Source organism: Siniperca chuatsi, linkage group LG19 (genome assembly GCF_020085105.1).
Source record: "Siniperca chuatsi isolate FFG_IHB_CAS linkage group LG19, ASM2008510v1, whole genome shotgun sequence".
Lineage (NCBI taxonomy): Eukaryota > Metazoa > Chordata > Actinopteri > Centrarchiformes > Sinipercidae > Siniperca > Siniperca chuatsi.
Window position 1 is genome coordinate 7,742,092 of NC_058060.1, and position 17,805 is coordinate 7,759,896.

Sequence of the window (17,805 nt, forward strand, 5' to 3'; positions counted from 1 at the left end):
AACAACAGCGGGAACAAGACAAATGTTTTCATCATGATATTATGGCAAAACATTTAAGACAAGTTTTTAACACATCACATCATCATATTTTCTGCCACTATTGGAAATTATGATGGTAAAATGAACTTAGGACAACAGACATGTAGGCCTGACCCTGCCTGCTCCATGGATCGATCAGTTGGTCAAAATGCACTTGTCCAGTCAATAATTTATTGGCTGACAAATTGCTTGTGGGGTTAGGGTTGTTATTTTCTAAAAGTTTGGATATTGTGCTCTGCTAATTGGATTTATTTATTCCGTGTCTTTCTCTTTGAGCTAATAATACTTGCTGTTTTAAATTGGGCATATACTAATATAGCCATTATCTGTCAGACTGCTATAATGTAAAGTATGATGCACAATAATGATGTTTGGACATTAAATGATTATCTCTATGTAGCAAGGTATATTGACAGATTGACTAAATGTAACATACAGAGAATGAATAGAGGATTTATGAGTTTATATAATTGAAATGAAGACTATAAACCTGTAGACAAGCACCTATTTGATAAACACACATATGTTTAGCTTTCTGGCATTAGGCCAAAGACATTACGGAAATTAATAGTAACCACAGACAGATAAAATGGGCTTTTAACAAGATGATCAGCGATGCAGACTTGGAGGTCTCAGGTAGAAATTTTTATTAAACTGCTCTCTTGCCTTTTATTGTAGCTTTTAAACTTTGATGGATTCACAGTGAGCATATTAAGGAAAAGTCATTGACTGGTGTAATTAAAACAGAATTGCATTCATTGGAAACTGTGGCAGCCTCAGACTGCTTAGCCTAATTAGTTATTTTTCCAATCAACTGGTTGGACAGAAGGACAACTTTCATTTCATGGTACTTTCAGCTGGCTTTCAAATTCTGTGCAGGTTGTCTACTCAACACCAACATGTTTGCTGGATAGGCATACACAAGGTAACTCTCCTCAACCTACTTGTGATTGAGGCCTGGCTGTGGTCCAGATCTGGACATCAGCCCCCCCACCAGACTGGACCTGTCCCCCAGCTGCTGAGAGTCTTGTCTAAAGCGGACTCTGTTGGACTGGGGCGGGCTGAGCTCGGTCTGGGCCAAAAGCAACTCGTACTGCCTCTTCATGGCGGCGGGGACCACGTGGAAGAGGATGACCGGACAACGCATCGCCTGCCTGAAAATGTTCTGGGCTCTGGAGGTGATACAGAGAGAGTGAGAGAGAGAGAGAGTGGGGAGGTCATGCAGACAGAAATGAATTAGCTTTAACATGATAAGAGATACAAGTACTATAATGTACTATCATAGCTTGACAGATATAGAAGGATAAGGAAGGAATGTGGTACTGTATGTTGAGAGTTGATAGGGAGAGTTGAGGCTAGCATGGCTAATAGCAGATCTATTCACCACATAGCAGCAGAGGACCGAAATTACATTATCTATAATTACCAGGATCAAGGCAGGAAAGAGATAAGGATGGTGAATGGTGAGTCAGTGATGAAACAATATATATATATTGTGTTTCTATAATATGCCAGTGAAACATACTGTATGAGCAGTATCTAAGTCTCTCTACAGTATATTAGTCTGTGTGTGTTTGTGTGTGTCTGTGTGTGGTTAGAGATGAATGGAAATGAGTTGACTCAACAATCAGAACAGATATGATGAATCATGCATCAAGGAAGCTTTCCAGACAATGAGGTTCCAAAGTAAGCAGACACACACTTTATTCCTTACACACAAAATAAGAACAAAAAGCCAAAACACACACTGAGTCTCATGCGAGTTTGGGGGCTAAATAAGCCAAGACAAGAGCTCAACATCATTCCCAGACACAAGAATTGTTTAGTCTGGTTTGCTGGTGGCACTTAGCATATAGATAGACTGGCTAGGAGCAAGCCACGCTGCAGCAGAAGGGGGCAGAAGCGCGGTGGATGTCTGGATTCCAACAATCCCACCTCCTGTTTCCTGACCCCCATTACCACGCCACTAATACCATGCTGATTCTATCCAAATGACAGCTGTTGAGCTGCTTCCACCACAACAGACAGCACTTCATTCGAGCGGTGTCACAGAGGCGAGGCGCGTATGCCGCACCAAGCCACTTCTGCAGGATTTGGTTACATGTGCACGCTGTGGGGTGATGACTGAATGAGTAAGTGTGTGTGTACGCAAATGTTCCCACCTGCACATATACAGTGCCATCACTCCAGTAATCAGCCTCCACGCGAGCCTGATTAAATAATAAATCACCCCATCAATGCATCATTACATTCAGTTAGATTAAGCGCCTCAAAATATTTACCCATGCAAAACAATCCAAGGAGATTAGACTATCACTTTAAATTGTCACTCTGTGTGGTGCACAATTGGGGGTATTTAGCTCCTTCACCTCATTTTCATGCAGAATCACAAACATCATATGCATTTGGATTCCGGTGAGGAGTGTGTGTTTGGCAGGGGAGGGTAAGTGCGGAACGCTACAAAACATCACTCCCTAGTGGATTTGGTTTGTAAGCCTCTTTCACAGTAGAAAAGGCTTGGAAGAAAACTGGGATGTTTACTAATGACAATAGCATCGTTTTGAAAAGAAAGAAAAAAATCCTAAAACCTTAGTGGCTTTGTACACAGTCTGGTGAACAAATTAACATAATGTGGTAAGGTAACCGTGATAGTCTGGAGTTTTACATGCTGATGGAGAGCTTTTCTTCTTCTTTGCCAAAGTTGGTCAGAAAATGTTCGACGTGCCTTGCTTAAAAAATACATTTTGATGGTGACAGAGTTGTCCAAGAAAAAATGGGTCTCTTATTTTACTTCTGAATGCAGAGGGGTTCCAAACTTGCTTCTTTCTGTCAGTCTTCCAGCAAGGTGGCTCTAAACCCAGTGGTTTTAGATGACTATGTCCAGCCCGGTATGACTGTAGGTTGGGCCTTTGTTAGCAGGAATCTGGGCTATTTCTTCCTGTGGAGGAGTGGATGATAAGGGAGAGAGCCAAGCAGACCTCTGTACATTGCTTCCAGAATCCATCCTGGAGGAGAAGCAATCTATTTCCCAGCCTGACACACACACACACACACACACACACACAAGTGTAGATAAGACTTTATAGCCCAGTGTAACTGTGTGTCAGCGCATGTGGAAGTATGTGTGACAGTGTGCACAATCAGGCTTATATGTGTGTGAGAGAGAAGGGTGGCTTTGGGTAAATGAGGGGAAAAGTCCCAGGTTTATATCTTCATTCCACTTTAGGAAATGAAGGGGAGCGATGAATCGATAGAAATGAATCGAGAGAAGAGTGTAGGCGGTTTTGGATCAGAGGTGAAAGCGGTGGTGAAGGACTGCAGGTCACTGAGACCTATTACAGGAAGGCCAACAAAGTCAGTAATATTTCTGTTTTATCGTGCAGCTGTGTGGTGTCACGTCTCCCTGAAGTTTGGCCTCCAAACAGCAACACTTTACTGTCACGGCACTTAATGTCCAGCACAGTGCTCTTAATATGAACTGTATCACTGAGTGAACAGTGCTTCAGGATAATACTGTATGAGTCTTTGGAAGTAGTGAAAGAAATTAAAAACAGCATGGCATTCACTGCGCCTGACAAGAAGAGGACATACTGAAATTATCTGAAAAGTTACTGGGAGTAGGAACTTTTGAGTTTATAATGCAGTATGGAAAAGAGGATGATATATATAAACATCGATAGAGGGCCAACTTTAGAGCTTACTGTTCGAAGCGCAGGTTGCGAATGTCTCCTTGATTAATTTTGACAATACAGTCGTTCTCCTGGAAGAGATGCTCCTGCTCGGCTTTGCCTGCACGCTCCAGACGCTTCACTAGCAAGCCCTGAGTCCTGGAAATGATCACACAAAAGATTACAGATAAAACATATTTTAGACACAGAGTGTAGCAATTACACCACACACAGTCACATATCAATATGCTGAACAGCAGGTAACAAATTGCAAGCCTTGTCCGCTGCATCCTTACATTTAAAAAGGAAATGACAGTCAATAGAAGTCTAGAAAAGAAGGCATGGAGGAGGAAAAGAAGTGAATATTAGAGATACAGTAAGCTAGGTGATTAGCATTATCCAAAGAATGAAGTAAATCTCTATCCTGAGATGATATTGGTTGTTGTTTTTTGACTTTGAGATGTATAACTTATCAACCGACACTGCAACAAAGTGTTGCACGTTTTATTTTTTTTTACCATTTTTGTGTGTATTTTATCAGTGAGCAAATCTGAAAGATCATGAAACTTAAGTATTCTGTTTTACAATTGTAATACTAAGTTAATAAGTTCCCCACCATATTTTGGGGAAAGTAATTTTAAGTAACTTTAACCCTATTGTAACTTTTGCATGCTACTGTCACCAAAAGTTAACTTTCCAAACTTTAAGCTTGGATAAAGACCTGCATTTCCCTGTGGCCTGGAGAAGCACCGCATTACTAACTAAATTTTAAGCCTGTGTCCGTCACTCTGTCCGCCACTGTGTCTGCCTCTCTGTCTGCCTCTCTGTTGGCAGGTTTGAGAGAATGACAGGGTGGGTTGTCTGTGGTAATCCAGACCAACAGCTAAGAGATCATCTTATGGCTTCAGAGGAAACGCTGCAGTTGCCTTCGCTGGAGCTTAAGACGAGAGCTGGCAGTGGTGTAATAAATACCCAAGCAGTTCCACGGCAGTGCTATCTCAGCAATCCCTTCAAAAAAAGGCAACCTTTACCTTCAAATACCCCCACCCCTCTCCCTCCTCTAAATAAATACATCAGTGAGCTCCTTGGGGCTTTAGTTAGGCCCTGAGGATAACCACATGCAAAGAGATCTGATGTGCGCTCGCACAGCAGAACTACAAACTCCATCCGTCTCTAAGGCGCCAGATGCCTGAGGTAGCAGGTAGTCTGACTGAGTGCAAACGTTTGGTGTTCTTGCATAAACTGACAAAAAGTTTGGAGGCTTACTTTTGGGAAATTAAAATAATGATGAAATATATCAGAGCCAAAACTATTCAGAAGCCAAACTAAGATGTACAAGATGTAGTAAATTACACTGCAATCATCAGTGGCAAGGACATAAGCTGCGTGCTTTTCATAATTTTCAGTTACTTCCTATCATTTCACTGGACACATAAACAACAGCAAATTTAAACTGTGACCCTGTTTATCGTAGACGTCAAGGGCAGATTTGCAGAGCTCTTTAGCATTTAAGCCAAACAGGGCCACTTTCAGAACATTGCTCTAATTGGCTGCATAATGTGGACATCCACGCTCACACCGCAGACTCATCTCGGCTCCTCAATGGGGGTAAATGGTTCAGCATTAAGTTGAAATACAAAATCACAAAAGGCCCTTCCCTCATTCTCGGTGTCTGAGCCAGCGTTGCCAGGTCAGTTTAAGTGTGTTGAACAGAGAGTAATTGCAGGCGGTGTGGAAGCAGACATGATTGTGCTTTATCTCCATAAGTGTTGGCAGCTTGAAAACAAAGTATTGCGTAAGGAGATTACAGCATGGACACAGTCTAATGACTTCTGATCTGGTAGCAGAACAGAGACCATAGATAAAGGGGTTTTGATTGATCCCTGATCAGTATTCAAAGCAGCAGCGGGGAGGACTGGGGATAAAGCGGCATCTTTTAGAGATTTGAACAAGATGATGATTTCGTAAAAGCACTATTATTGTGATGACTGTAATGCACTGCCACCCTCTCAATTCCTCCTCCTTTCACTGATGTTTTTTTTTGTAGATACTTACTTGGGGAAAACAGGAGAGCTAAAGCAAAATCTGAATGGCAACCTGTAAGTCATTGAATGCATTAGTTGCCACATATAAGCACAAGGAGCTTGTAGTTAGAAGATTCTCTGCATACTAAAAAAACTATCAGGCCTGTTTTCCTAGAACACAAGAATCAGCATTGTACTACATTGTATGACTTTACTCCATCTTGTGGCTGGGCAGCAGGCTGATAAAGTATTTGAAGGAGGCCACCTGCTCTCCTCTACTGCCTTTAATCAAATAATAATCCAATCAGGATCCATTTATGCACAGCAATTACGTCCGCAGTTTGTTTACAATTGAAACTGGTCATGGAATGAGAAGTTCATTAAGCAAAGAATGCATCTGCGAGGGGCGTGTGTGTGTGTGTTTGTGTGTGTGTGTTTGTGTGTGCAGATGTAAAGTATATTTATGTGTGCACAGCATTCAAGGTAGATCAGCACTGCTCACAAACTGTTTGCATGTGTGTAAGAGATAGAAAGAGACAGCAAGAGTCTGTGTGGGAACATACTGCTCAAGGTAAGTCCATACTGTTCATAAAGTGCATGGGTGTAAGATCATTTGTAGGTAAGGATCTGTGCATTTGGGTGTGTGTGAGAGAGAGAGAGAGAGAGAGAGAGAGAGAGAGAGAGAGAGAGAGAGAGAGTGACAGAGTCTCTAAGCTCTCTCCTGCAGCTGTCTTCCCCTCCTGCTTGGATCTAACTTGATGTCAGCACAGTGAAGCAGGATGTGGGCAGCCGACGCTGAAGCGCCTGCAGTTCCTTGTTTGCTGTCTGGTTTTGCTGGCTGTCTGACCCCTGTGGCCCTGGTCTAGACGCTAATGACAGCCCGCTGAGCCTAATGCCTCCTGTCCTAGCACACAGGAAAGAGCTGGGCCAGGCCATTAGCATCATCCCACTGACCAGACGTTAAGTCTTATCATGTCTGAAGTTAATTGAAGGCTCTGATAGCTATTAGTGCCGACCTTAGCTGATGGAGAAGAAATTTAGTGGCAATGCAGCATTACCGCTATATCTTGCAAGATGTAGTCTGATTTTGTGGGAATACAGAGGAGCTTTAAGATAATAGCGTGTCTAATAAACAGTTGGATTTGAACTTTATTTAAGCAATATTGCTTGATGCATCTCATGAATCATTATTTTCCTTCTCTGACTCAGGATAACTCATAGTGTCACAGCTTCTGAGGGAGTCAATCACACGAGGTCAAAGCTAAATATAGTTTCCTGACACTTGCTTATAAACAGCAATGGGATTAGTGTCCCAAAGAAATGACACACAGCAATCTTCAATGACAGCCATCCTCTCTCCCTCAAATGTCATCCCATTTCATCTCCTCACTCTGTCTTTTTACCTCGTTCCCCTGCTTCCCTCTCCCAGCGCTGAATAGTCACATTCACCTTGGTGGCGTGCCAGTACCTTGGCGTGCAGCAGGCATCTGTGTTATACACAAGCTTTTAGTTTGATTACATCTGGCCACTTCCTCTGTCCTTTATTTTTTGTGGAATAACTATAAACTGGAATGCATTCCTCCTCTTGTCCCCTGTCATCAACACTCCTCTTTTGTTAAAAAACGCCAAAGGAAGCAGTCTGAATCACCTTCAAGGCAGAGCGGACATCATTGTTACTGAGGACATAGGTCAGAATAAAAGAAAAGCATAACACAACTTGGAAAAAATGTGCAGTCAGGAGCAAAACTTCTTTCATCTGTTCTCCCTCAGTGGGGGCTTCTGAGCTGTGGAATATGAGCGGAACTGGGTATGGGCGTGGTGTTTCAGCAGTGAGCTCACAAAAATAAAAAGACGGCCAGAAGGATCAGAGTCAGTGAAAAAGACGGCCTAGAGCATCACGCAAAAAGAGGTGAATAAGAAAGAAGAGAGAGTGAGAGAAAGTGAGAAAAAAATATGAGTGAAATGATGAGTAAAAGTAAAAAGAAAGCAACATCCACAGGGCTTCAAACCAAAAGAGGCAGGAGACATATTGAATGGTGAAACTAACTAGCTACTGTTGTACACTAAGCTGCATTGATTCTCAGATTTTCTTGTCTTTTTTTTGTTTTACCTGACATCCTGCGAACTGAAAGGCAGTACGTGGATCCCCAGGGGCCCTCCTTCATTGGACACCTCGACCGGCTTTAGCATGCCTCTGCAGGACGATGATGGATGAGGCCGAGGGGACGAGAAGAAGGAGGAGGCAGGGGAGACATGCATGAATAAAAAACAAGAATGACAAGAAAATGTAGAAAAGCAGGATATAAAAGGCGACACAGTCAAACATGACAAGACATTGTTGGGATGTATGGGATGGGGGTTGGTGCGGCCTTATTGGTGGAGGCTGCGTTGTGTTGTCTATACAAAGTCATCCATTACAAAGTCAGGTTGGTGGACCTCAGGGTCGATTAGAGACCCAAATGGAGACTCCAATTAAGTGATTAAGATCAGACTGTTGTGCTAAAAGAGAACAGATTAATTGAAAAACGTGAGGAAGGGCGGAGGAGGAGGAGGAGGAGGAGAAGGTTAATTTGTGTAGGTAAACGTGAAGACAAATGAACACAAGCAACCGTTGATGCAGATGTGTGTGATGATGTTGATGGAAGAAGGCGTGGTCTTTATGCACGCTTTGTGTTATGGTGATATGGCTGTGTTTAGCTGTTTATGGTGATGATGTTCTGGCAATTATTAATCTTTCTGGTAACACTGTGGTGAAAGGTCAGTTCACCCAAATTATAAAAAAGTGATTTTCTCTCTTACCTCTAGTGGTATCTAACCATGCAGATTTGCCCAGGTTTTGAGATTTCTGCAGCCATCACTATTGTGGCTACTTCACATAATTCATATAACAAATTGTCAAAAGTTTTCATGGGGACTATTCTACTATAGAAAGTAGTTCACATGAAAACGGGAACACTTTGCCATGGTATTTATTTATTTATGGATATCTCTTATCTGGACAAATAAGACCAAAACTATCTACATGGCTAGATACCAGAAGGGGTGAAACAACATATTTTTTGTATGTATTGTTGGGTGAACCAACCTTTAAAATACATACTGTAAGGTATATAGGTGGTCAGGGGGGTTGCTGGGGATCACTCACTCTAGGCTTAACACAGGTGAATGTTCCAATGAGGAATCGGCCCTCCCCACTGGCTCGATCCGTTCAATCCTCCTTTCTTGCTTCCTTCCGTCTTCTTCCTCCTGCTCCTAAAAAGAAAGAAAGAAAAAGAAAAGAGACAGGATAAATCATTTAAAAAAACTCACACTCTCTCTGTCATTATTTCTATTTGGCTGAGCTTGCATCTCCTCCTCTCCTGCCTATATCGCTCCTCTGGCTTTTAATCCAATTACCTGCAGGACCAAACAACAGCCCCTATTCTAAATCAAAAGAGACTTTCAGTAGAGTATAGACGAGAGCTCTGATGCTGCTGCGTTGATGCGATCAGGTCTACAGTGAAGGAAAGTGGTTGTGCCCGCTGTCATTTGTTTCTCTCACTCTCTTCATTTCATTTACTCATCTTCCTTCAGGGCCATTAGGCAGTGGGGCCGGGAGGCGGTGGCTTTTACAGGCAAGCCAGATGTCTGAGGACTTAACTAGGCTGTGGGATGAGACAGAGCAGCTTCATGCTCTCCTTAATGGGGAATAAAATCTTTATCTGAGCTCTCTTTATGGAGATGGTACAGATTGAGCGGGGCACTTACATGCAGTGATGACATGCTGCATGTAAAATAGGAGGGAGACATATTTAATAACACAGGGTTCAATTTCAACTAATCATCATCTGTTGAAGATTAGTTACAGGAGGAGCTAGGGAGGTTCATCAACAAGTGACAGCATACTGAACATCAGCAGGTCATTTCAGTTTTTGCTTCCAGTCCTGTTAGTAACTGCTGATCCTTGTGTGTGTGTGTTTTTCTGTGTCTATGTGTCAGCTTGTCAGCACCCAGAGAGCGCATCATCTCCTTGGGAGGGTCTGCTGAAACGCTTTGTTAGCCACTGCTATTTCCCCGCCCTCACCGCTCACATTCCTTTCTCTCTCTTATACTAAAATGTCAAGCACATCCAAATAGGTCTTGTGCCCGTCTGGTTTCTTTATGGAAATTGATTCAACCCTTTTCAGAGGCCAGGATATCTTTGGCGACATGCAGGCGTGGCGCAGAGAAACTCTGTCCCTATTTATTTATTAGAGGCGGGGAATAAGGTAGGATGGGGGCATGAAAATTTAATCAGCAGTCTACCTTAAGAGACCTAGACTCACCCTACCTGTCTATTTCCCCTCTCCAACCGTCCAGTATGAAAATGAGTCAGTCAACCAGTCACCCCCGCCTTTAATTACGTGTCAGCTGAGGTCCCAGGTGCCTCGTGGGGCCCGTTATTTCTTTTTATGAAAACCCCCCAGGTGGGATGGCTGGATTTTAGTTTACATACTGTATATGTGCTGTGCACAAAGGACCTGGCCACGTGTGGGAATCCATAAATACAGAGGGGAGGGCATAGAGCGGAGAAGGCAAGTGAAATTGGATAAGAAGAATAAATATAAGACCATATAAAGTATATGCTATAAAACAGGACTGGCAGAAACTGTGTAAAAGCCAAAAGAATATGTTGACTTGAAAGATCATTTTCATTCTCAGTAACCAAATGAATGAGTCGATGGTGCTCAACGTCTTTGTCTTAGACAACAGAGTGATCTGAGAGGCGAGCTGATTCACAGTGTATCATCACAGAAAGAGGCATGTAATTAATTTCAGTAACTAAGTAGCTCTCTGCAACAATCTCGTGTCTGTTAGTTTGCTGTATGTGGCGTGTGGTTGTGGCTTGACTGCATCGCTCTTTCCCTCTTTCCCCCTTTTAGCATCTTTCTGCTGAAATGTAAGAAAAACTAGAGATATGTGATGTTATGGAATAAAGAACATGTAAAGAAAGGAAAGACACTGCATCTGTGAGTATTATCATCAGAGCACCAAGAAGAAGGGATCCTTCACATGCACCAGGCCAAAAGCACAGTGCAAGCAGGTTGAGAGTGTGAATGTGACAGGTACAGTAAAATTACCATAAAATGGCACAAGTAGGTATCAGAGCAGTACCAGATCAAGGTGATATTTCTATTCAGTTATATTCCAGACGAATGGTGTGAAAAACCAAAATGAATTGTGAAAAGGACACTTAAGGAAAGAGATTGAAGGGCGTGAGCACACTAGAGTGAGTTGGCAATGGAGGAGAGAAGAGATAAAATGAGTTGTGAATGAGAGTAATGGGACAGAAAAGATCATGTAGGGGAGAATTGCAGAGCATTGTCTTAAAATCAACGTCATTAAAATCTTGCTTTGTTACAAGTGGAAAATCAGGGTGAGATTTTAACTTGTTTCAAGAACTTCCGTAAGTGTTTTCTCCAGTGATCTGCCTGATTCAGTTATTGACTTTCCTTCCAAGGACATCCGTGGAAAAGTTGAACTTCTTCAGATAATAAAGTGGAATCATTTCACTGCTTTGGCGGGATTTGTAATGTTTTTATGAAAAATGTACTAATGTTTAGCACATTTACACTTAATCATACTGTCATATTGTCTAGCTGAAACAAATAATACCCACCCATCTTACACTACTGGTGTTGTTAGTTCTAGTGTTTTGATATAAGTGCACATTTTCTCAGCCATTAGGAGTGTTTTCATTCTCACATTTTAATGCACAACACACTTCAACTGCCAGTCAATTTCTGCCGTAAACAGAAACCCATGACTGACACTTAATACTGGATTCGGAAGGCAGTGCTTAAGTGGCCACTGTGGTTCGTTAGAGTCAAAATGGGGATCTCCAACCAGCAAGGGCACAGCCTCTTCATTATCCGAGAATCTGGACAAAGGCTGTGCTTTAACCAGACAAACACATAGCACTTCTAAGACTGAACATGATAAATAATTACTTGTTAAGATTGACATTTTGTGCAGTGAAGTCCTTGTGTTTAATCAGTATTGCAGTGGTCAGTGTCTCCTTTTGACCAGGGGCAGAAGTGGAAGCTACCTCCCTTTATATTCACTGCCAGCCCACTTATTGTCTGTCCTCGTGTCAGTGGCAAAGCCAAGCACTGAGTGACAGCAGAGGAGAAACACAGGCTCAATATACATCCATCTCTCTCTGCCCCTCCACTGTCCCTCTCTTCTCTCTTTCTTTGTCTCTACATCATTCTGAATATCTCCTTTCCACCTCTCTTAAAACCCTCCATTTCTTCCTCCCCTGAGTGCTTTTAGCACCCTGTTGATCCCTTGGTAACCAGTGGAGTGGGGAAGCAACAAGGCTTTTCAACTCTCCATGGCACTCATTCCTAGCTCTCTCTCTCTCTCTCTCTCTCTCTCTCTCTCCCTCCCTCTCTCCCTCCCCCATCTCTCTCCCTTCCTCCCATGCAATAGGGAGGGCTCAGAGCCTTGATCTGCGGCCAGAAATCCACCAGCCTCTTTAACAATGAAGGGAAGCAAAGGGTTAGAGGCTTGGCCATCGGACAGCTGCAGCATTAGATTATTGAGACTCATATAGGGAAGAGAGAGGGAGAGAAAGACAGGGAGAGTGAGAGAGGGAGAGCGGCAAAGTGCAGAGTCTTGTTACCTTCAAATGGACAGATAGGTTAAAATGGTAAGCAGACCAAGAAGAGAGAATAAAAGTGGGAGGGAGGGACGTAGCAGCTGTCTGCTCAGGAGGGAAAATGTTGTGTACACACACACACACACACACATACTGAAGCCCACTGCTGGAGGGTTGGGGCAAAGGGTGTGTGTTGAGGAGCTGTCATCCTCCATCAACCATTGTACTAAAGGAAACCTACTGTAAGCATGTGTGTTTCTGCATGTGTGTGTGTGTGTCATGCCATTAGCCATGGGCAAGTACAACATGTAGCTGTTAGGGGAAAGGGGGTGGGGACTTCCTCCTGAGCCCATCTTAGGCGTCAAGGGCTTAACAAGGACAGGTTCAAAGGTCGCAGCGAATGGTGTGTTTTTGGCCATCACCCCTCCTCTAGGGCTGAGGTCCACATCTGTGTGACAGCTTCATGTGTGGAACAGGCCTCCCTGTCAGACGATGTCACACATTGCCTTACAATGGGCCGTCTGTGCCCAGCAGAACAATGGAGGCCAATGAACAGGATATATAAATGTCTCCAAATGAACAATGCGGTGTGTTCGCTCTATGAAAAAAGAAAGGAAACAAGCAATTTAACCAGAGCATTTAGCAAAATGTCTGTTGAAATATTTACAAAGACTGCCCTGCCTGCTGATCTGGCCGGCTAAAAATATGAAACATTAATTTTGCAATGTGACATGGCTACGCCCCTTATGGAAACATTAAACCAGCCAAAGGTAACAAAAGATGACAACATGTGAAAATAATCGGCTTTCAGTGAGCAGAGGTGTAAGGAAGAAAAAAAGAGGCTTTTTCTCTCCCACACAAAAGGTTAAGGAGCCATAATTGTACCCTCATTATTTCCATTTAATGCAGTACAACTAAACATTGTACAACAGACAAGACCAAACAGGACTTCACAGTACCGCTGCATTGCACAATGGCATTGACATACAAAGACAAGCTGCTGGTAATAACTCTTAATAGTCCTATTAAAGTTCCTTTGACCTTAAGAAGCAATTAGCAATACTTTTCCATCTTAACCGGAGCCAGAATCTCACTGTTTTCAATCAGCAGTTAAAAGAAGTTTTATGGCATTGGACACAACGATTTTTCACCTAAATTAGAACAACAGATGATCCCAACGTGTGTACTTCAAAATAAAGCAGCAGCCTCCACCTCCTGCTGATGGATGGCATATGCAGTGTGTAGGATGACCTCGTCATAGCTGTGGCAGAGTTCACCACACATGGATTATTCTTCATGTTACAGAAGGTCTTTTATCCCTCATATCCATCCCCCTCAGAGGAAACTGCCATTAGGGCCAAGTCAGACACCAAAATGGCCACTGTGGATAGACTGGACATGACCGTTGCACCCAACGACCCAGCCGCACCCTCTCCACCATCCTTAACCCTTTATTCCCCACCAGACCATCGCACTCCAATGCCATTAAAACAACCAATACGTCACAATGACTTAGATTATGAGACACTTATTTGCATTGATGTTGGGGATAGGGGAGCATTATAAAAGGCTGGACGAAGAGTTAAACTGGTTAGTGGATGATGATAGGGTCATAATGGCCTCCTTCATCCTGCCCACAAGTTCCCTAAATGGCACTTAATGGGTGTCAGCAGAGAACCCGTTTCAACATACTTTTTTATCTTATATATTGTTAATATCTTACGGATCATGATGATCTAAGTTAATGGTGATTTCAATACGCAGATATGAGGATTTATTGTGTTGATGTGGGGGGTTGCACACAGAATATACAGTGTAGTACCTGCTGTATCGGGCCCTCTTTCAGTGAATGTTTCATTTGTTTGGCAAACTATTAGCTCCCTGTTGGAATGGAAACTGCAGATCTGGAAGAAAATCAAAGCAGTGTGACCCTGGTATCTGCTATCGCTTGCTTTGTATGTGTGAGAGAGAGAGAAAGAGAGAGGGAGGTTACAATACTACAGTCCTGTGTTTGTGTGCCAAGGGGAGAAGCCAAGGCAGTGCCTGTCCTCTGATGAGGACATGTGTTGTCTTTCATATTTCACACCCTGCACCCATGGGTTCCAGCCTTGTTCAAAGGAGAGCACTCGCATTCCAAATTAGATCTACTATTCCTTTTGATAATGAGGAGAGGGAGTAAATATGTGTTGTTGTGCTAGGTTAGGACAGTGGGGAGTGGGGTTGGGTATCAAGAACCTGTTCAGAATTGGAACCATTTCCACATTTTTAAGAAACAAAGATGTGTTAAGAAACAAGCTTTCTGATTCCATTCATCCATTCCTGACAGCAAAGTTTGGACTTCACCTACAGTCCTGTGTTTCCGCTTATACTGCCGCTACGCGTGTGCCAATGCACGTTTATACTGTTTAGAAGACAGCAGTGATAAACATTTAATCACTGGGACAAATAATTGTAATTGAGGAAGTCTGCGGCATGGTTTATGAATGAAGAATTTTTAATAGCATTTTCATAGCCATAAGGCCTCATAATTAGCTAATGCTAGAACTTTATTGCGAAAAAAAAGGAAAAAAATTCATCTTGTGGATGGCAAGACAGAAAACATTTAGATTTTTTGTTTTTACCTAACCTAAAAAAATGCCACGTCAATTACTCTTTTTATAATAATGGTGGTCTTTGCTTTTAAAATTGTTTTTCTCACCCAAATGATATGACAACAGCTAGAATCTGATAAGAACCCAAATCAACATGAATCACAATATCGATCAAACTACATGATAACCAACCCCAGTGGGGACATGTGGCTTTATGTTTCTATTTATTGATATACCTCCATTCTCAATTACATTTTTTTCCTGCCAATTATATGAATGGTATATTGTATTATTATAACTCTCCAATCCCACCACCTCTTTTTGATCAACAAAGATCTCTAGGCTTTAAATCTGTCTCTCTTTGCTTTGTTTTCAAAAGACATGGCTTCTGGCTCATAAAAGTTCAGGCTCTGACGTGGATTTACTTGAAGCAAATTACAGGGACAGACAGGTTCCTAATGCTGTTAAGCAAATTAGATCAGAGATGTGAGGCTGCATTTGTCCACATCAGGACAGAGAGCGGCGAGATGTAGAGGGGTGGGGGTGAGAGATGGACAGTGCTCTTTGGGGACCGATATTTGGAAAAACAAAGGCCTGTCTCTCTCTCGACTCCACTCATTCTCTCTCTTTGTCTCTCCACTACAATCTCTGTCTCTTCTTTTGTCTCTGCCTCCATCAGTAGGAGACCTGCTTTGTGTGGAATACATCATCTGCCAGCGCCTGTTTCATATCAGGCCTGGACTGATCTATCAATGACACAGCTGCCTTTGCCTTTGCCCACTGTATCGTTAAATTGCACTTTAATTAAATTAGGCCTGCTAATTATGAGGGCTTAAATCAATCACCAGGTCAATAACAAAGACCCAAAGCGGACGGAGAGGCCCAAGACTTTTTTCCAAACCTCATCAATAACAGCCGCAACTGGAGCAGACTGCTCCTGTACCGGAGAGCCGGAGGTTCAAACGGGTAGGAATTGCGCGAATTGAGTTATCGTCACCGGCTTTTGTCCAGAACACTTCTTACTCTTACAAGCTCTGTGAATAATGTTGTTTGAATACAGTAGAAGTGTTTCAAAGAGTTTGAATGTGCATTGCATTTTGCATTAGAATAGAACTTCAAAGGGGTGTTTAAAGCAGATTTTGAGTTTCTGGCGCATTAGAAAATTGTTCAAAAGGGATATTATGACTGTCCAGACACCTGGCTTAGGTGAAGGGAGGTGATTCTGAACAGATAATCCTGGGGGTTGAGTGCGCAGCCCCACTGAGCAGACGGTCCCAGCTGAATCCCGGGTCTTTGCCCATGCATTTAAAAGAGCTCTGCGGTGCTTTTCACAGATTAATCATCATTTTGAGCTTATTGAGTGGGAGGACAGTCTGCTTTCCACTGCTCAGAACGTTTAATCCATCTTTCAAACTGTGAAGGTCAGTGAGCAAATGTTACCCCCATTGAAATAATTGGGGGCGTTTGAACTTCAATGAGAGCACCTGTGGTTCGGATGTGGATTGTAATGCATTTTCTTTTTTTATTATTATTTTTAGTAGCCGCTCCTGCAATTAGTCAGAATCACACTGACTTATTAAGTATGCATGGTGACTGCCAATAAACTACACTCACTGCACTGCCAAATTGTCATCCGAAACTATTTAATACAACAGTTACTGTGATGCAAATGTTGTATCAGCAAGTAATAATGGCAGCACTGGGAAAGAAAATGTGGAGAGCAGCTATTCAACAAGAATGTCATCCATCTTCTATAGGATGTTTTAACATGCTGTGACCTCAAACTCTAAATGCACTGAACATGAAGAAGGAATGAAGAAGAGGGAATGAGGGTGAATGATATTGAACTATGAATAATTAAGTGGAAAGTAAAGCTTTGGTACACATTGCAGCGAGTTATTACAGGGGGTGAACGGTCTATTCCCACAGATCAGCCGTTGTTTGCTGCCTTGTTTGAGCAGGTGGGGTGGGTGGTGAGTGGGGGCTCATCTGTAGTGTCATGGGAGCAGTATGGAGCGAGGTGGGGGGGGGGCTCTTTCCATTTTGTTTTAATTGGAAGCTGGAATTTTTGGTTAAGGGGGAGACAGAAAGCCATTTGGCGGAGTCCTTGCTCTCAGCCAGGGCTAAATGAAGAGGGCTGTGTGGAGATGAGGGGCCTGTGGAGGGCCAGTAATGAAGAGAGGTCCCAAAAGACTCCGGCACAGCCAAGGCAATCTAGTGGACCCAGGAAGGTGGGGCGAGGTGTGGGCGGGCGGCAGGGGTGCGTGCTTTAGTGGAGACAGAGAGAGGAAAGAGGGATGGAGAGATGTAGGGGGTGATGTCTGAGTTAAACAAACAAACTGGAACAGCCTTGTAATTGTTTTTATATAAAAAGTCATTTTTTGTTTGCAGAAGTTGTGGCTCTGAGTGCAATGAGTGCAAGATCAGACGAGATATCGATTGATCAAAGGAGTGTGCTTGTTAGAGTTGAAGATAATTTACTTGCTAAATACAACAAGTGATTGCAATCACTGATGAGATAAGAGCATGGGGAACTCATCGGTGTCACAACAAACAAGAGAGATCGGAGTATGGATCAATGTATCAATTTGCAGCATGTAAACATTGTACATGCGTAGACACACACATACAACAGAACCAAGTACACACAGGATACCCAAAGGCATACTTGTCAAGGTATCTGTTCATATTTCAGCCAATCATATAACAACATCAGCAGGAGTCTCACCTTCCAACCCAAAAGACACACATAAACCCCAACAAGCAAACCAACTCATGTTTCTTCGCTCCACCGTTTTTCGAAATGGAAAAGGCTGTCAGCGTACTTCTGGTTGAAATCGTGAATGCATGTGGGAATATCA

The 17,805-nt window shown here is 42.8% G+C and overlaps 1 protein-coding gene across 6 annotated transcripts in view; it reads right to left on the reverse strand.

Moving 5' to 3' along the window:
- The window catches only part of LOC122866596 (partitioning defective 3 homolog), a 344,331-nt gene that overhangs the window by 173,713 nt on the left and 152,813 nt on the right, over window positions 1-17,805 (reverse strand). For all 6 annotated transcript variants that reach the window (XM_044176448.1, XM_044176445.1, XM_044176446.1 and 3 more), the window contains exons 6-9: window positions 8,877-8,983; window positions 7,842-7,925; window positions 3,741-3,866; window positions 984-1,211 (exon numbers count right to left, since the gene is read on the reverse strand). In XM_044176448.1, the coding sequence (XP_044032383.1) occupies window positions 984-1,211; window positions 3,741-3,866; window positions 7,842-7,925; window positions 8,877-8,983 (545 nt within the window). The remainder of the gene's footprint in view (window positions 1-983; window positions 1,212-3,740; window positions 3,867-7,841; window positions 7,926-8,876; window positions 8,984-17,805) is intronic.